The sequence below is a fragment of the Oxyura jamaicensis genome, chromosome 3 (genome assembly GCF_011077185.1).
Source record: "Oxyura jamaicensis isolate SHBP4307 breed ruddy duck chromosome 3, BPBGC_Ojam_1.0, whole genome shotgun sequence".
Lineage (NCBI taxonomy): Eukaryota > Metazoa > Chordata > Aves > Anseriformes > Anatidae > Oxyura > Oxyura jamaicensis.
The window spans coordinates 14,857,244-14,877,437 of NC_048895.1; the positions used below are offsets into that span (position 1 = coordinate 14,857,244).

At 41.7% G+C, this 20,194-nt stretch overlaps 1 protein-coding gene across 14 annotated transcripts in view; it reads left to right on the top strand.

The window, feature by feature from the left end:
* EHBP1 (EH domain binding protein 1) overlaps positions 1 to 20,194 on the top strand; it is a 208,428-nt gene that overhangs the window by 45,055 nt on the left and 143,179 nt on the right. For all 14 annotated transcript variants that reach the window (XR_004749520.1, XM_035322052.1, XM_035322061.1 and 11 more), the window contains one exon: positions 3,073 to 3,126. Coding sequence is in view for 13 of the 14 variants with exons in the window: in XM_035322052.1 (XP_035177943.1) it covers positions 3,073 to 3,126 (54 nt within the window). In the remaining variant the exon portion in view is untranslated. The remainder of the gene's footprint in view (positions 1 to 3,072; positions 3,127 to 20,194) is intronic.

A 20,194-nucleotide genomic window follows, 5' to 3' on the forward strand; every position in this document is an offset into this window, starting at 1 on the left:
GGAACTGAATAAAGAGTTAGGGGTTAGCAATGCAACGATGAGGGAAGTCCCTGCTGTTATGCCTTTTACTGGTATTTACTCTCCGCAAATCCAAAATAAGCCAGAGAATTAGGCAGGTTTATAGAGGCATCATTTTTTATAGAGACCACACACGGAAGTGTTAGCCCAAAGGGTGGAATGGTGGTTGCAATAGAAACTATTGTGGGCCTAATTATAGAAGTATCTGCTAATGCTGACCACATAATCGGGTTGTAAATTAGCTAAAAATAGGACAATGTGTGCTGCTCCCTTGATTTCTCATAAAAGCATTTTAGTGAGAAGAAGAGCTGCTTACCTGTCCATCGCAACGAAATGCCAAGGCTGATCTGAATAAGCTTATTTGGGGCTTTATGTTTCTGAGTCATTTAAAGACTAACAAGAAATGTGGCTCTTCAACAATTAAGAACATATTTATGTTTAAATCTGAAATACCTTACATACATAAAGTGTCCATGCCTTAGCATGCTTCATGCCATCTGAATTTTTGGTTGTTCGTTAGAGAAGTGCTTGAAGTTTTTCATTTTTCTTTTTTTTGTTGTTCTGTGTAATTGGTAGGGAATCTGGGAGTAATAGACTGGATTTAACTTTTCTGAGGTTTTTACTTCGCTTTGAAGTGCACGCTAGCATGTTAAACAGTGAGAAGTCTCTTTGACACACAGTATGATTTTGCTCTATCAGATTATGAAAAGTATACAGCAGAGCACCTGATTCTGTGGCCTTCAGAGGTGGGAATCAGCATTAGTGCCATCAATAGGAGGGCTTAGTTTTTCTTTATAGATTGTCTTGCATGGACAAAATAACAAGTGCTTTGTTTGTTACGCAGGATAAAATACCAGGCCCTGAATTTGCCAGTTCTATGGAAACCTGCAAGCCTGGTTTGGGAGTTATGAAGGAAACTGAACAAGATGAACTTTTTAAGAGTTTAGTCACATATTAAGGAGTAGCATATTAAACCTTGAAGTGATTAATGATCCTATTAAATCTCATTATGTCGTTTCATGCTGTATCAGAGGAAGCGATTAAACAAAAAGGTAGTTGCCCCAGGTTAACTTGTGAAAATGATAAGTATTTAATAGCTGGATTACAGAAAATGATAGCGTTGGAATTGATGTGAGATACAGCAAAGCAGCAGGTAGCGTGCTCTTTATTTACATAATGCAGACCTGCACGAAGCTGATTAATGTGATGGATGTATGATCACATAATCTGATATTTACAAGTATGTTAATTGGAACGTGGAGATACCTAGGTATCCTACTGTATGTATCTAGCTGCCCTTCTGTCTTTAAGGCTAATGATACGTTTTTACATTCATCTGTAGTATTCAAATTACTCTGATTTTTAAAAATCTATGGAGATTTATTCATGCAGCAAAAGAATCATGTATCAGATTTTGATATCGATTCCATGGTACCATGGTTTTTATGGAAACTACCTGCCGTTGCTGGAGTAGCACATTTAAAAATGCATATTGCACGTGCCACCTGTGGAGGTGGCTGTTAAATACACAGCTAATGTTGGTGCCCAAGGCATTGAAGAGGAGGCCTATTCAAGAACTCTCTTTTTCAACTATTTTGAGTGCTGGAGAGAGAAAATAATTGTTCTTTTCTGGGGTTGTTTATGCTGTAAACTTCCTGTTTTCTAAATTTTTTTGTGTGTTTGATGAGAGCTAGTTAAAGAGCGTTATTTCTCGTACTGGGTTACAGTCCCTGTAACGACTGCATGTCAGACTTGAACGCAAAACTGAGTGTAACTGGCTAGTTAAGGCGAAGACCCGAGTAAGGTGATTCTTTGTAAGGCTGTGATGATTGAACATGAGACTCGTAGCATCCTGGAAGGGAAGGAAGGAGGGCACCACTGCAGATACACAAGGCAGAAGCAAAATCTGCAGATACACAAGGCAGAAGCAAAATCTGATCCATTGTGTTACCTTACAGCAGCAAGACACAATTAGTCTGGTGTCATCGATGGACTTCAGGCAGAAGCAAGAAAACTCTGGGGGTACTGAGGGATCTCACCGTGTGTGATGAAGGCAGTTACGGGGGAGTGACGTTTATCTGCAATTATCTAAAGCATGCAAGTGGCAGAGGCAAACGAGTAGTTGAGGGGTTTCCTGTAACCAGACATAATGGGATAAAATTGAGGTATAGAAAAATGACTCTTCCTGTCAGGAAGAAAGGCTAAAGCTACGTTCCCTGCAAGAGAATGTTACTTTGTTATAGCTGCTCAGAAGTACAACTGGATGATAAATGAATGACATTAAAATATATACACGTTTTTTAAGGTAAGATCCTTGATAAAGGCATGAAGGGGATGACTGACAGTTTCAGACATTATCTTGATTTCTGACAGCACAATGTAGACTACACCACTGCACTGACAGCTCATGAAATTGGAAAGAAATGTAAAATCTGTGAAACTCATTATTTGTCTTCCTGTTGGTGAAAACAGTTGTTCCTTGAGTGTAATTTAATAGAAACATTGTGAAGGAAGGACAGGTGTCTAAGTAATCTGCAGTGAAACACGTTGCTCAGCTGAAGCTACGGCTCTGGATCTCTGCTCACGCTTTGAGCACGAGGTAGATGGGGGTGATGAGCACGAGGTAGAGGGGATGATGGTTTTGGTGCTTGCTGCAGGTGGGTGCCTTCTCATGCCAGGGAGGAGCAGCACCTTCCTTCATAGTTCTCTGTGAGATGTGGATGTGTTGTACTTATTGGAAGGTGGAATGTAAGAATTCAAGTAAAATTTGTTTATCCTTTGCCTGGGATGAAAGGAAATAGAATTACAGGCATATATCATAAGAAACCTCGTGTGTATCCGTAGGAGGCTTTATTAAATCTTTGGCAGTTTTACACCAACTTGTTTGTCATCTCCTTGCCATCCGCTGAAGCCTACCTCCTAGCTGAAATATTTCCCTCCATCATCTTCAGCGGGTAAAAATATTTCTATGAGTGTATAAAAATCTTGGCTGAATTTCTCTCCGTGGCACCCTGGATTATTTTTAGACTGAAGTTCTCTGGTTTGTTTTTCTAGGATCCCCACGCTGAAGAGTTTGAAGACAAAGAATGGACGTTTGTCATAGAGAATGTAAGCTGGAATGTTACAGTTTTTTTTGATATGTGTGAGATGATGATTAATAATGAAAAGGTGTCCAAATGCTGGAAGAGGTTTGAGTGAAATATGGGCTGCTGAGACACAGTAAAACCTTGTTCCACAGTAATAAAGGCTTATTAAAATGCCCATTCTTATGTCCTGATTAAGTACAGGTAAGTGGAGTAGTGTGCTACGCTGCCTAAATTCTCTCCCTGTAAGCATCAGTCGTCCTTGCATTATTTTGTGTGAGCACTGGAGTAAACAAGCTAGAGCTGGGTTATGACTCATGGTTTTATGGGTTATGACACATTATTTTTCTATGAGCCAGGGAGCGAACAAGTCCGAGCTGGGCTGTGACATCTGTACATCTTGCTCTGCAGCGCACCCTTCTCTGTTTTGGATGCCACTTGGGAAATTCTGTCATCTGTGTTTTATAACGCAGGGCGGAGAGGTGGGACAAGCTGGGGTCGCCTTAGACAAGAACAAGAGAAGTGCAATGTGCCTCTGCTCTCCTGGATCCCTGTCTTTCACGGGGCTGCACGAGGGCTGCTGTGTGGCTCCTGTGAAGCTCAGCCTAGAGGAGCCGTGAGCTCCCACAACTTCGCAGACAGCCAAGCTCCCGAGGACTGTGCAAACAACTGGCTTTGCCAAGTGGCAGGGCTTAATGTTACATGGAGCAAATGCTTCATGAGCTCCTTTTTTCTTTTCTGCTCTCCACGTTGGGCTGCAACCCCAAGTTTATGTCTCCTTAATTTAGTTTCATTCTGGTCTGGTTCTCAGTACCTTGATTTAGTTTTTATTTTTGTAGCTTTAAAAAAATGCTCGTGTACTGAGTTGGAGTAATGTCACAGTTGGAGCACCGAGGTATGCAAAAGCAATGGAACTTGCCTCTTACAGTTATTTTGCCTTAAAAAAAACAGCTGCTTTTTCTTTCTTTTGATATCAGAAGTGATTTGGGTGTTGAAAGCTAAGGCTTATTCTGATTGCCAGTGACCGATCATTTAAAAGGGCTGACAGCCAAGTGCAATTTATGCTTTGCTTTTAAATGTCATGTTTCTATTTTCGTTTATGGGACTTAAGAACACAAAATAGAGTTTAGTTACTGCTTCCTGGAGTTTCCTTTTCTATCTGACTTAGTTTATTTTAATCAGGGAAGTCTCCATCACCAGTTGTCACTGTACAAGTTGCTCTGGATAAAACAATGTCAGTAGATGTCTCAGTCAACCCCTCTGGGTATAGCTGGATTTCCTGTGACGTTGCGGCAGTTTTTTTTTCAGAATTTTATAGTGCACATGTAGACTTCAGGTTCCTGAATAGCACATGGCTTTTTCACATGTTGTTGGATGATGTCTAGGGGTGGCAGCACGACATCTGTTGCGTGCTATTCTTGCTTTGTGCCTCAGATCTTCGTTGAGCTGCAGTAACGCTTACAAGGTGGGAGGTTTTGCTTGGGTTGCTGTGCCCCAAAACACAAAGCCTCTGACAGAACAGATGGAAATGGTTCCAGCAGGTATCGGTTACGGAACAATCTTCTGTTACGTGCAGGCTTATTCTTTACAACCACAGTTATGCCATTAGTTCATCCCGTGAGCACTGCCAAATGTTTGCTGGTAGATGCTTATTGTTGGATTAGAGCAGTTAATCTAAACAGCACTCAGAAATACTAAATTCGTTAAATAGCATTGCTGCAGAAATTGAGACCTTAAGCAACAATAAAACTGGTTGCTTTTGGTCCCCCTACCCCCCCTACAGAAAGCTGTAGATACTGCCAACAAAATCCTCTCTGCAAATGTACTTGAAATTATGACAAAACTTTTTTCCAAGAGTAACAGCTCCGCTTAGTGGTGGATGACAAGATGTTCATCTGTTGCAGCGAGTAACGTCTGATTCAATGGCTGGTTGAGATTTCAGAGCATAAACACCTGCTTGTTCAGCATTTGGGAACTGATGGAGTGGAGGTTAATCTCCCCGCTCCTGAAACTGTTGATTTACTGATTTCAGGCTTAATGTAACATTTTTCTGGTTTTAAAGAAAAATATTTGTCACTGAATTGGAAAAGGACAGATTATCTTTGGGCAGGATATGTTTACGGTCCTTTAGGAGCCTTTCCTTTTTGTCCAAATATGTTTGTTGCCCTCAGAGTCTGCAGGGCTTCCCTTTCTTTCTGGTTAGCAACACTGAGAACGCAGGATGCTGAAGCCTAAACGTTGAGGGATGTTGTTCCATTATGAAGCAATTTGAACTCTGCTAAATATTTATTTTGAGGTTTTTATTATAGTTATTAAAAGTTAGTGTCCAAAATCATTTTGTAATGCTTCTTCAGCATGCCTGAATGAGGGTCAGCTAACAGATGTGCAGCTGAGGTTTGAGGTCTCTGCAGACACTGTCAAATTCAGAACAGGATCAGTCTAGGCTTCCAGGTGAAGATTTAATAGCAGTGAGATGTGGTGATTTGTTCAAGATGACTGTACAGTAAATGAAAATGAAGCAGGGTATTTGTGGTTTTTAATTATTTTGTTGTTTTAGCCTTGCAAATACGCCTATGTTTTGATTTTTTTTTGAACTGCTTTTAACACATTGGCTGCTCTGTATTTGCGTTCTAGTAAGTGAACTTCTGTCATCTACTGCATGTATAATCCATAAATACTTTGTTCATAACACGGTTTGTTAATATTTAAATGTCAATATTCTTTTTCCCTAGGTCTCTTCCATGTTTTTCTCTCCTTCACAGCTGCATTCTTTGTATATTCATTGTGAGCTTTCCTGTCTTGGATTCCATCTTTGTTTAGCCAAACTCTGGTTATCTGACTTTTCTTCCTGACACAGTTATCTTGGGTTTGTTACTCTTCTGAATAATCATGTCAGATCTTCATATTGGTTCTTACAAGATGGAGAACGAGAAATTCGTAGCTGAGTAAGACTCCTTCATCCTGTGACAAGGTAATAGGCTTTCAAATCCTTACAGATTGGCGTGAGGATAAACTCATTGGCGTGAGTTTATTCAGACAGCAGGGACTACTTGCTTTTCATTTAAAAATCTAGTAAGTGATTTTCTCTGTCATTACTCTGAAGGGTAATTTGAGCATATGCTGTTTCCACTCTGACTTTTGGTGTTAATATTTTGAAGTTTTTTGACTCTCTGTACAAGAACTTTGTCTAAAATAAAGGTAGCTCAAGTCATGGAAGAGTGTCATTTTACTTCCTAGCATGCCCAAAGCTTCACTTTTACAAGGAGTATAGGAAAAGGACGTAAGCACATGCACTGAGGATGGACTCACATTTACCTGCTTGCTGACAGCCTCGGAGACTGATTCCTTCTACACTCTTAAATGGAATTGAAAAGTTCATAGGAAGTTTTCAGTGGATAAAGATCTGGTCTATGAAACAACTTTTCCAGTTTTCTGTTTTGCAGATGAGTGGAGAAAAATGTCCCACCGTTTTTTTTTTGTTTGTTTGTTTTTGAATCTTTTTTCCTAGACTTGCCTAGGCTTGGGCTGGAGGCAGCTTTACGCGGTCTGTCCTGCAGCATCATTCCAGACAAACAGTTGCCAAAACTGTTTCTTAAAAGCTTTTTAAGATGGGATCTCTGCAGCATCTCCAGACAGTACATTTCAATGCTTCATTGCCCTCACCGCTGGGAATCCGTTGATGCGGTTTTGGGCTGCTATTTCTTGCCTTACCCATTACGGGTATGGAGAACAGATTCTGCGTTCTGCACGTCCGGAAGCTCCCTTTCGTTATTCTTGCCTCTGACTAATCACCCACAATAATGTGATAGTGGTTACACACGGGATTTTGTTTCCCTTCATCACATTAGCAGATCATTAGCATTGCCTTTTAAGGACCATTTGTGTAGGTTCAGCATCCTTCTCTGCTTGTGCTGCCCGTGGCTTCCAGGGACCAGCACCCAGCTCTGCTTGCACACAGTCACCTGTGGGACAAAGCATTGCCTCAGATTTCCAGGCTGTTCGTGTGCTGAGGTCTTGGGAATGAAACGCGCTTGCACATGTATCCTTTCTAGAGATTTTTCCACTGTTTCCAACATCCTGTTTCAGGCCATTGTTTTCTGATAGTGCCTTGAATATCTAGGTAGTGAATGGTGAAGAAAAACCCCTGCCTTACTGCAAATGTTTCCTTATTTTAGATGTCAGCCTTTCAAGTTTGACAATGCCTTGTAAGATCTCAGGTGTGTATCATTCTCTGGGACATTCATGCTTTTTTCTCCCTTGACCAATAATGGTATTTTAAGTGGTTTTTCCAGGAAAATGTCCAACTAAGCTTCTGCAGTGAGAAAACAAGTGTTGAGAGTTTGCTGTTCACAGCAACCAGGTATAAAGAATAATAAATTTATGCTGCAAGATAGATGAGCTTTCTTTTTGTCCACTGCTCTTTTTTAGCTTCAGGAGCCCTAACCCCCTTCTGAACCATCCTCAGCTCAAATGTGAACGATGCCTCAAAATGAAAGAAACATTAAAATAAAAGTTACAGCAAAATTGACATAATCCAGTTTCATTTTATTAGAACAAGTACTCTGTTCTGTTTTCTTTCTCCGGAAATTCTGTATCGTAATTTCTTATGATTAATTTTAATTTTGAATGCCCTAAAGCACGTTATACCATTCACAGGTTCGGAGAGATTGCTTCCTGTCCTAAAATGCCCATCCATTACTTTTAAATACAACAACACCAATAAAGGTGATAAATAACATGGAAGTAATAGGAAAGAGGGCAGGTGGATGGAACGTAGAAATGAGCTTGTTCCTGGGATTAAAGATGACTGATTTTAAAAGCAATACAATAAAATGAGGTATTAGGAAGACAGGAGCTCCCATCAGATACAGCTTTAAGTGTGTTATTTTCTAAATGAGGCTTTTCAAGAAATATCAGCTCATCTGAATGTGTGGAGTAATTAACCCCCAATTTTGGTAAAATCAGACTTTTAGACGGGGTGTTGAATTCCCTTCAGTGACACCAGTGTTGCTACAGTAACTTTGCAAGAGCAAGTTTTACTTTACACTGGAATAAAAGCGTGAGGCTAGATGTCAAAAACTTCACACCTGTTTCTGGAAATAAATGCTGGGAGGTGAATGCCAGTGCAGCGTACTGAATTGAAATTCTGGGTACTGTCAGCTCCGTTTGCAAAAAGAACCTGGGGAGAAACAGACTGGCATGTGGAATAAGATGATTCTTCGTTTGCTGATCAGTTGCTATATCAGAATTTATTACAAAATCTTGGCTATCTCTTCTAATGCATCTTTGTGGCATGTGGGAGCTTAAGTCTAAATTGGCTATTTGATTTATTAAAAAAAAAAAAGTAATCAAAAAAGCTGTATTGCTCATTTTGTATTTTCTGCTTGAAATACATTTTTGGCTTAAAATAAGAAACAACCAGGTTAGCCTTTTTCTGAATTAAATGTCTGCCTTTAATACATTTAAAATAGGAAGCTCGTGGTTCAGACATGCTTTCCTGGTCCTTTAATTCCACTGTCATATTCTGCTGTATGTGATTATGTGAACTGTGACTGTCTGTCTGTGTAAATTAGGCTGGGTATTCTGGTCTAGATGTAGCTGGGAATTAAGTGCTGCTTTGTCAGCCATCTCACACTTGCTCTGCTTTAAATTTAATAGAGAATCAGAAAACTTGTTTTGATTTCCGTTTTTGCTTACATTAAATATTTAGCACTTTGTTCTAGTCCAGGAATCTCCAAGATTAGGGTTTTGGAGCAAAACCTGCAGGAATCTTTGTCCTGACTGGCTGGTGGTCTGTTTGTGGGGGAAGCAGGGCAGGAGACCTTGCCTGCATTCTGTAATTTGCAGACCAGCATCTTTCATAACAAATCGATACCTCTCGTCCAGACCACACGGTAGCACGTGTAAGCAGTTGTAACTAAAACCCGGGAGCTGCAAGGAGCAGGAGACGGGCCTGTGCAGCGACTGTTCGTAGTAGAGGACAGATGTCCTGGAGCAGAGGAGTCTCCTCTCCATCAGCACTGACCCTAGGAGGTATTGAAAGCCACCGTCTACTAGTTGGCATCTTCTGTGAAAATTACAGAAGGCAAAGGATGCAGATGACACCCTCCACAAATATGAGTTCTGCTGGAGAACTTTTGCACCAAATGTTGTAGGACAGTTGCATTTAGCGCAAGTGTTAGGCGAGCAAGCTGTGAAGACCGTGCTTCTTCGAGGGAGGTGTTCCCCTCTGAAAGGCAGAGCATGTGGAGAGGAGACACAACCGTGCTGGTTGTGAGGGCAAGTGCTGCAAAAGCTTCCCTTACAAGCTCTGTCAGCTCGTGGGAGTTGTGACCCACAGCAGCCCCTTGATCTCACTCTTTCTCCTGTATATTTTTCAAAAATAATTCTGGAACTTTTATTTCGTTATTTGATCCTTATCCCATAAAATGTGGTGCCTAAACTGTCCATCAAATATTATTATTTCTGATGCAATGTTAATAACTGCACTGAGTGGAACTGTATGGAACGTATTTGCCTACAGATCATACAGCAATTTGGAGAACTATATTACAGCTTTTCAATTTAAAATTTGCTAGAAAAGGAGAAGTAATCTCATTTTCTGATTTTTATGCCACACTTACACTAGAGGGTCTCACAAATGGAAGATGGAGACAGGAGGGTGTGGGGAGTTGCACGGAACAGCCCAGGCATCGCGCTGCGTTTGTAAGCTCTCTAAGTGCTGTACACCATAACATTTACAACAGAATGAGTTTGATGACATATAATTTATATGGTTATTATTGATTCGCAGTAGTAAAGTACAACTGTTTTCTAAATTGCTAGAACCATTTTGTTTATTTTTTTTTGGCTTTATTTCCTTGCTAGAAGTACATGTCTCCTGTAGATGAGTGTGTGGTGCCAGACAACTGATCGGGGTTGCTATCAGTGGTATTCTTTGCCAGCTGGAGGGAGGAAGCTGATAAACAAGGCAGACAGCTTTGGAAACGAACCCCTAATACTACATTAGGCATGTTTAAAACCAGCAGTGTGTTTCAGCCACTCTCAGCATATGTTTATTCATAGAAAATCAGCAGTAAAATAGACTTGCCAGCTCACACAGAGTCTGCATGAGGTCTTTTCTCTTTCAGACATCAAATACAGAATAGTGTCTTGGTAATTGTTTTACAGTGGGGTTCTTAATCATACTTGAGACATAAGCTGAGCTGACCAACTTGCCTTTTAATAGAAAAGTATTTGCTTTTAAGCTTGTTCAGCTTGCCACTTTTTTCTGCTTTTATGTGTTCGAGTGTGTTTTCACATTTACATATAGTCACAGGTATGTGTTTGCTCTCGATGTGCTTCAGAATATCATTATTTAAAATGCCACCGTCTGGGGCGACATTATGATGGATAAATCTCATTTTTGACCCAGTAGCCATACAGTGTTGAACCAGCATATGTTGCATCCACGTAGTACAAAATATTCCATGTGGAAAATGGGAAAAATGGCAACACGTTTAATGAAAAATATTTTTGGCATAAGTCACCTTCAAAGGCAGATAATCTGGGAGCCCAATTGAATACGTCGGTTGATTTGAGATAAAACCTTGCAATTGCATGTGCTCCAAGTACAGAAATGTGTGTCGGAAAAAGAATTAAAATGTCCATTATTGTGTAAAATGTAGCCCTGCATTAAGTGACTGGATAGGATTGTACATGCAAGCAGTCACAATTTAACCCAGGGCATATTATTTAAGAATAGTGGCCACCAGCAGAACAGGAGCTGGCTGACAGAAAAAATAAGAGTTCTGGGTTCCTGCAACCCTTTGTTATTAGGAAAACCATCTGGCAGTGTAATAGCGCTGAGTGTTATTGCCTTCAGCCTCTTATCTTTGGTTGTTAGCTGTCCTAATAGAGTTTAATATAATGGAAATTAATTGACCTCCATAACTTAATTAATGCCATTCCATTCAGTAGATTTTCCCTCTCAGCATATTCCTCGTTCTGAATTGCCACCGTGCCGTCGTGTTGCTTTTACGTGTGAAGTTTCTCCTTTCCCGTTGTTCAGCGTTGTGTGTAGCTGGGAAAAATTGTTTCCTGAGTTTTGGCGGGCAGCATGAAAGAACAGCTTTGGGTTTAGTTGGGTGCGTTGAAATGTTTCCTGTAGACGAGAGCTGACTGCAATGGACCCGGGGCTGAGCTGGTTTAATACCTGGTGGTGCACAGTCTGAAATAAGAAGCTGGTGGGTTTGACTCTGAGGACTTTGCCTGCTGAAAGTAAATACGATTTTTAGTTTTTGGAAGTTTTCTTTAAAGATTCCCAGTTCTTGTATGCAGCTCTAATGAGAACTTTTTGGGTGGCCAAGAATAAGATGTAGGAAACTCTTTAAAGCTCTGCTCCCTGCAGCAAAACAGCTCCATGAAAGTGAGCAGTTGCAGGAAGGCACGGTACGAAATTCAAAACGCACATAGGATATTTAACAAATCAGAAGCAATGTCAAAAACTACGTAAAGAATTACTGATATGGCTGATGTTGGTGCATAAGGAGTTGTCTGCAATGGAAAGGCTAAAACAAAGGGAGAATGGCTGGTCAGGTGACACGGGCAGCAGAGGGAATAAGCTGTCATCAGGCCTAAGTGAAATAAGAGCGAAGGAAGCCCCTGCAGAAGTAACTCCACTAAGTGCCAAAGCCCGGAGTGATGGAGGCATCAGGTGCCTGCTTCCAAGAGCAGCCGTAGGAAGGAGCATGATGAGTTTGGGAGGATTTTGGCTGCGTGCTTGTCAGTGAAAGGACAAAATGGACTATTTGAACAATAACCCTAAAAATCTGTCAACGAAGAGTTAGTATAAAGTTGTTCCGCGAATCATCAGCATCAATCTTTGCTATAATTGGTTATAATTCATGTTATGTAATTTTAATTGCATGGTATAATGAAGGAAACTGATTTATTTTGAAGGATTTAAGGTATTCTATGGGCTGCATGAATAACTAGTGCGGATGCTGTAGAGGAAGGCTAACAGGATATTCGAGATCTAAGGAACAATTTAGGGGTTTCAGCTGGATTTAGTGCAACGGTTTTAATGCAGCCTGCTCCATGACTACTGCCTGCATCCCTTCCTTCAAGTCTCCTCTTCAGATGAAGCAGCTCCCTGCAGCTTCATGGAAGTCAAGCACTTTTGCTCTTTGATTTCTGTAATATTTGCATTGTGAAATACTTTGGGACATGGCTTAGCATGGTTCTTGGTACTTTTTTAGATTTTTGTTTCCTTCTACCTCTAGTTAAGCCTCTGGAAGTTTGCATGCAGATTTCCTGTGAGGGCTCTGCGTTGCGGAATCAGGAATTCGGCAGGCCTACTCAAGCAAGCAAGTGCAAAGGGGAACACATGAAGCTTGAAATCTTCCTGTGAGGGAGAACACGGGGATTTTAAAGGGCTGGCTTCTTTCTGCGCTAATTCCAGTCGTCTTTGGTCTGCCACACGAATGTTGCCTTGCAGTTGATGAAAATTCATTATTGGCCTTAACACATGGGCGCTACAACCGTATGCAGTTATTTGTGTTGGAATGATCTTTAAGTCATCTTTACTTACAGTTGCAGAGGATATGTCAAAGATACCGATTAGTATTGTTGCAGGGAAGAGCTCTCACGTTGTCTTCAAGTACAGTAGGAAGTGTAGATGACCAGGTAATCAGCCCAATTTGAAACCATGTGTGCTGGCACAGGTAGTTGTATTTATTCCCCCTCTGTGGTGGTCTGCTGAGAACCCCCCACCCTGCAGTGCCCTTCTTGTTTCAGAGTTATCCAGGAGGCAGTTTGGAGGTCTTGGAGGCTGTTCTTGTCCTCTGGAGCATGGTCATGAGAAGGCAAGCAACACAACGGCCATGCAAATCCCGGTGCCTGCTGACCCTTCTGTTGAGGGACCATGAGTTCTCCAGTTGCAAATGAAAAGGAAGGAAATGAAGTTGCAAGGGACCACTCTCGTTCAGCATCTGAGTTTTTCCAAAAGCTTTAAATGGTGGCGGAGTCGAATCCACTGTAAGTCATGTGTCCTGGTGAAACCGCGTGCAGAGCATGAACTTTGCATAATGCTGTTAGTGCGCTGCAACCACTTGATGGCACCCTTTGATTTGGTACACAGCTCATTAGCAGTAGCATAGCGCAGTGTGGCTGTAGTATTTGTAATGGAATAGCACATAAGAACTGAAGACTGCAAGGTATCTGGTTAATGTAGAGATGAAATGAATGAAACAGCAAGGCTAAGCTTTCCTGACCCTTCATGAGAGAATAGATGAAAAAAGGAAGAATAAGCTATTGTGCCAAAGGGAGATGATGAAATTCAAGATCCACACACGTAATCTCTGGCTCAGCCTCTGAAATGTTAATCCCTGGCTAGAATTATTTGAGCTGTAGATTGCAATTTATCGTCAAAATGGCAGTGTGTCAAACAATACTTCTTGTATGTGTGATGTTTAGAACTATCCAATTTTAATATGAAATGGTTCACAGAGCACTGTCTAACATTTAAGTAGCAACTCGTTAAGCCTGGGATGTTTTTGCTCATTTCCGTACACCAGTGGTAATCATGTGGAGTTATATTCCATCGATCACTCCTTACTAGCCATATAATGTCTTTGGGGGAGGGATCTGTTTTGATCTGAGCAGTGACAGATGATGGAACTGCTTGATGGTAATTGTTAAGCCAAGTGGTCCAGAATATTTGCTTTAAGGTGCTCAGTTAATTTTTTTTTTCAATGAAGAAATCTGCCAAAAATTTGCTGGTGGCTCCAAAATCCCCAGGATTGAGATTAATGTTTTGCCAAGCTGTGGGAACGATTATTTTGAGGTTACAAAAAATATTTTCTTGTTGTGTTTTACAAGCTGGAACACCCCTCAGGTTTTTCTCTCCTTGCTTTTATAATATGCCAGTAGGGGGAGTAAAAAAAAAAAACCTAACTGGCTATGCCGGTAAGGCTGAAGTATTCTGCGCTAAAATACAGCCCTTTGCACTTGAGAAATCGTAGCACTTCATGATGCGGTCTGTTACTGAAAGAGAAAGGTCTGGTACCTTGAGAAAATGGCACTAGGAAAAGATTTACAGCCACGGGAGTTCCTGAAATGTTGGGTTTCTGCAACATGTGAGACAGCATAATCATTAGAGAAGAATATTTAAATTGAAAGTATCCTTAGAAATCTGAATTATATTTTCTTCTTCCCCTTGTTACTTACAGCTTGCTTAAAAATCCCCTTGTAATTTCATTGTTAGAGCAAACCCCAGCGTGTTTCAGTGCGTGCTAATACAGTCACTTGTGCATTTGTTTCTAAAAGTGGCTTCCGTGTAAATGTGATGAACTCTGAAAAGCATTTGCAAATATGGAATACTTTTTAAAACTGTTTGGTTGTTTTTTCACGTCTTGCATTTTTTGCTTGCGGGAAGGTGAGAGGCTGGAGGGGGAGACGGGAGGAAGGCGAGCGCCGTCCCTGCCAAGTTGGCAAATCCCTAATTCCTCTGCAAAAGTAGTTTCGTCAAGCGCTGAGGTTTGAAGCGGGAGCTGTTTGGTGATCTGCTGGCGTTTAAAACATCTCCCTGGGCTTGGTGGTAATTAAAATCCCCTCTAAAACCTGCTAGTATCAACACGACATTTTGCAGGCGCTCGGCGTGTTTGGTTAGCAGGTACACGCGGGGCGCCTCGGCGTCGCAGGCCTGACTGAGCCGTCGCGCTGGCTGTGAACTGAACTATGAAGGAGACATTTGTCTTGGAGGGGGACCTTTTGTGCTAATCCTTCCAACCTTTATATTGGAGCGTTTTGTGACGGCGTTTAGGCAAGGAATAGCTTGTGTTGCGCCCTTGTGATCTCTCTCCATCAGAAACGAGGGTGTGGAATAAGCAGTGGTGTTAGATAAGAGCTATTTTATTTTGTATTTCTGCTACACCGTCGCCTTTTTTCCTTGGAGGCTGGTGCCTTAACACATGTGGATTCCGGATTAATATTTATAAACAGATCCGCAGGAAATGATGGTGATCATGCCGAGGGTGCAGCTGTTTACTTGTACATGCAGTTGTTTTCTGGGCACCACAGATAAATGTGTTATCCAGGCGCAGGTATTTGTGTTATAAAATTACACCTACCAGTAAGTGCATACCCCTTTTATATACATAAACACATACAACAGCGTGTGTTTAACTCTAAAAAGCATAGACTGAGAGCTTCGTTGCCGCCCGACCAGCCCAAACGCACGGCATATATAAACACAGTCACTGGAGTTTTGCAGTTTTATAAAGGTTATTTTTCTCCTCTGACTACCTTCTGTGTGCCGGCGGTGCGAGTTGCTACGTCAGATTGCTATTTTGGGTTTTTGCTGCTGCATCAGCCTTGGTATTTTAGCTGTTGGGGCTTGCACTCGGTTCCCTGCTGATGTTCGCTCTCATTGTTCGCTCAGTGCCTCGCACTGGAAGTGAGCGCGATCCCAGAAGAGGGGAGTTAAGCAGAGTTACACAAAGGCACGTTGTGTGCTGCAGCATCTATTCGTATGGGATGGGGAAAGTTTTGGCAACTTAAACAGCGTAATGCCTGAGCTGATCCTATGACTGTGGTGTATTTTTTGGTTAAAAATCTGTTCAGAATTACTATGTGTTTTCTACAACGAAGGAACTTTGGTTTCCTTCTTCCTTACAGCTACGAAAGATAAAACTAGGATGTGATAAACGGGCTCGAGTTCGGTAGCAAAAGTTGGCTTAGTGACTGCCTTTGGACCAGGTGTTGTGACCCCTGAATTATGGATGAATTTGAGGATCAGATTTGGTCAGCTTAGGAGCAGTGAGCTGTTTACACTTGTGTTTGCTTAAACTTTCGTTGCATGTAAGACACTTGATTTCAGATTCTTGTGTCCTGCTTCCCAGCGCGGCGGTAATTAAACAAACGTGAAATCTGTCTTTAAACCAGAAATTGTACTGAAGCAAGTCACAACAAATCTCGATAGCATTGTTCTGCTTTCTGGCTGGAAATAGTATGAAGAGCTCTGTTAAAGAAGAGCTTTTAAATGTGTCCAGGATGGATACAGGCATTTCATTGTCATGCTTAAAAAAGAAAATAGAATAAAAGGTTTCCTTTTAAGTAAAGATTTTTAATTGCTGTACATAGTAATAATTTGTCCCTGTTTTTTAAAGGTAATTTTATTGTATTTTAGAGCTGTAGATACCAGGAAAGAAAATTACACATTTGTGCGCAGTTGCTGTGGATTTTTCACTGAAGCTAAGCTAATGGCTGTCAAGAAAACTTTATTCTGTGCTCGATGTGACATCTGCCTTTTTTTTTCTGCAGGGAATGCACTAAAAATAAATAGCGATCATCGGTCTCTGTTGTGACTTTAATTGCAAGCTTATCTTTTGAAGGACAGCAAAGTTGAAGTACCTGACTGAATTTCGGCATGCCAGCGTTTACCCTGCACAGCTTTTTGTCGTGTGTGCTGTGAGCTTCAGCGCTCGCCAGCTGATGGTATGTGGCACGCCGAACGGCGGCGTTTGCTGGTGGACCTATACAGGCAAGAATAATGACTGCACCGAGGCTTGTTTTCTGTGCAGTTGAAGCACAACAGTGTACACTTGGTTTTGTTTAGGGCAGATCTGGCTTAATACTGCCTTGCAATTATTACTCACGGGGCATTATCATTGCAGATCTGTGCATCTACTTTTAAGGTACGCCAATTGCTGTAATTAATTAAAGTGCTGCAGATGCTGCTGGTTAAGCCAATTTAAAGAACAGAGCGTGAATTTCCAGTTATGTGAGCTAGATAATGATAATGCCCTAACGTGGTAGTCGCTCTTGTGAGCCAATTACGGCTCTAGATAGCTGAAGCAGGTCTGTGGTTCACTTTCGCTGCCTTTGCCCGTCGTGAGAATACACATTGCCTTCTTATGCCTTTTACTGCTGAGTAATCCTAGTTTTCCTCCCTGGTTGTGGGGTGGTCCGACTGACAGCTTGTACTCTTAATAAGCTTAGAGGTAATAATCCAAGTCCTGCAGGTCACATGTACAATATGCCTTTCTTAGGCTGAGCTTTTTTCCTGCTCTAGTTTTGCCAAAACATCAGGCTTCGTAATATTATACGAGCGCTGTTGCTAACTGCCTGGAACTGAAGCGCTGCTCTCTGATAATTCATTAATGCAGAGTCTAGGAAGGGGTTTTAATAGTATCATTATTAGGAGCTTGAGTCTGCTCACATTTTTCCCCACTATTTCTTTTTCTTAGGGAATATTTTTAAGTATGAATGGAGAAAATACAAAACTAGTGAGCACTCAGATATTTTTAAAATCCCTTACACAAGGTTAACTTCACAGCCGAGGAGCGGAGAAGAAAATGTTTTCCGTAGGGTGACTCTGTATTTATTAATTTATTCTTGTATTAGTGTTAGATGGCAATGTGATGTGTTAATAAATTAACCATTAGCAACATCTTTGCCTTTCAAATGTGTGAACTTGTTTATAGAGGAGCTTCAGAAATGTTGATGGGATTTCTGCATGCAACACTCCAGGAGTGCTTCTGATTGCAATGTGGGGAATTACATTTTAAGAGAACACATGAAAACTGATATTTACTTTGTAGCACTTATTTTTGTCAATTATAATTTGTGCAAGCCTTAGAATAGTATCTGTGGATAACACAAGAAAGTAGGAAGCTGAATAGTATGTGATGTACTCACTGCTTGAGTTGCCAGTGCCCAAGTTCACGTTTCAGGCTGAGACTGGGAAGACGCCGTGCCCCAAAATATTCCTGCATTTTTACATTGGTGCTATGCTGCTGGGGTTGTGTCAGGTACGTTTGAGCCAGGCTAATAACGTACTCACGAGCTCAGGACCTCGGAGTGGCTGAACCTGGAGGAAATCGGAGCGGCCAAGTCCATACACAGACGGAGGAGAGTGGAATTTTCCGAGAATCAGAGCAGAGAGATCAGGTTTGCTTACGGGATCTGTAAACATAAAGCCTTAAAGGTTTGGGAGGGCTCAGGGAGCCCGGTAGGGATGCATGGAGAACAGGCCCTGGGGAATAACAGGAGGACATTGTTTTGTAGTGGTTTAAGCTTGGGCCCAGACAGAAAAGGAGGAGGAAATTGGCTGCAGAGGAGAAAGTGCATGTAATTTCTGAGAGGGAGTGGAAGAGAACAGAGTGCACTACTTAGACATCTCTGGCTTAATTCCATAGAGTGGAAATAGAGGCAAGAAAGTGCATGCGAGCATTTGTCATGTTACCATTTCGTGTGTTCTTACGTGACCCAAAGCAACAAAAAAAATCTTGTTGGGGATCCTTAAAAAAAAATATTTGTTTAACATCAGCCATCGCATGTATGTGGGGATGGGGAACTGAATACCCTCAGGCTGCAATGAGAAGAGTAAATCTCCCTAAAACACTGGGGAGTTTCCAAATGCAGGCACACAGGAGGACTGCACCGTTCTCACGGATTGCTCCTGCCAAGACAGGTGTTCTCCTGTCCTTCCTCTCTGCTCCCTGCTTCGTGCCCCTGCCAGTGCATGCGTGCTCGTGTTCGCCTGGCCTTTGCAGGCTCATTCGTCTCCTTGGCGGGGGGCTGCAGGTAGCTGAGCTGGGACTCTGATGGCAGCTAGGGATGGCTCCCCGGGGCTGAGGGAGAGGAGGCCCAAGCCCCATCTTCTGTGTGGAGCACCCGCCCTGAGAGCCCCAGCCATCCCTTCTAAACCTCCCTTGCATCAAGCATCCCTTGCTCTGGGCGCTCTCCTGCTTCACAGTATGCAGGACTCACCATCCCAGGTAGCAGGATGAAAATCACAAGTTCATCTTCTGTTAGCCCTGCTGTTTCAGGCCCCTAATGCTCTTACTTTTGTGATGTTAGCGGAGGCTTTATTGCGGTGCGATACCATCGTTCTTGGAAGTTTAGGAGCAGGACCGTGTTGCCTGGGTGAGATTTGTGGCTTGGAAGTCATTGTGGCCAGAGCTCGTTCCAACCCGAGCAAGAGATGCGCTTGCTGCCATGGAGTTAAACTAAAAATAAATCCCCTCTTGCAAAAGTATGCATAATGCTCCGTGTGTGTGCGCACGTGTTTGTTTTCGTGTGCCATAAACCCCAAGATAGCATCTCCCAGTTTATAAGGGCTAATAATTTGTTCCCAGATTTAACAAGGTGCTTAATCGTGAGGCTTTCCTTAACTTGATTTAATTACGAGTAAATCATATGCTTGAAGTTAGGCTTGTGCTTAAATACCTCGCTGAACCCAAGTGAGTTCTTTTTGATGCTGTTTAATGGACTTGGAAGATTTATGGGCTGTATAGACGAGCATTTACACACGTGTTATCCTGTGATAGCTGGAGTCTGTAACACAGGATCGAGGCCAAACTGTGAGTTACAACTGGCTCTGAGTTTCCATTAAAATGCTCCAATGCTTCTTCATTTTCATTGTAGTTTTTATGTGGCAGGAGCAGAATTTTGTAACCTAGGCTTTGCTGTCTGTCCCACTTAATTTTGCAGTCTTTTTTTTTTGGATGAACTTTATAATGTAAGTTACCTGCCTTAAAGGGAGTGTTTAAAGAACCAAATTATGAGACAAAAATTGAAATTCCCTTTCATTGTGTTAACTGTGCAATGACTGGTGCTGCCTGTTAAGACTGCGGCAGATCGCTTTAGGACATAAAGCACTTACTGCCCACCATTTGGTGAACGGGGGGAAAAAAATCATGTATCAAGTTTTTTTTTGCAATTAAAAATCTGGAAAAACTTGTTTAAGAAAATGTTAGCCCGAGACCACGCATCTTTTGTCAGTATAATGTGCAGACCTGAACACAACTCTCTTTATCAACAGTGCAGTGTTTCATATTTAATCAACACCAAATGAAGTGCTTCCCTCACATGAATGTAACACAGATCAAGTCTCAGCCAAAGCAAATAAAAGAATGAATGCTTTGTTAATCATCCATAACTAATTTGTGCATACACAGGAAAAAAAAATGAAATCTGTTTTTGACAAGGGCTTTTTCAGAGAAGCAGCAAGGGAGAATTGAACATGTAATGTGCATTAGTAAGAGTGAATAGCAATGGAGATCTGAGATGTTTGCCCGGGCCTTCTTATATTTCTTGATAGTGACAGC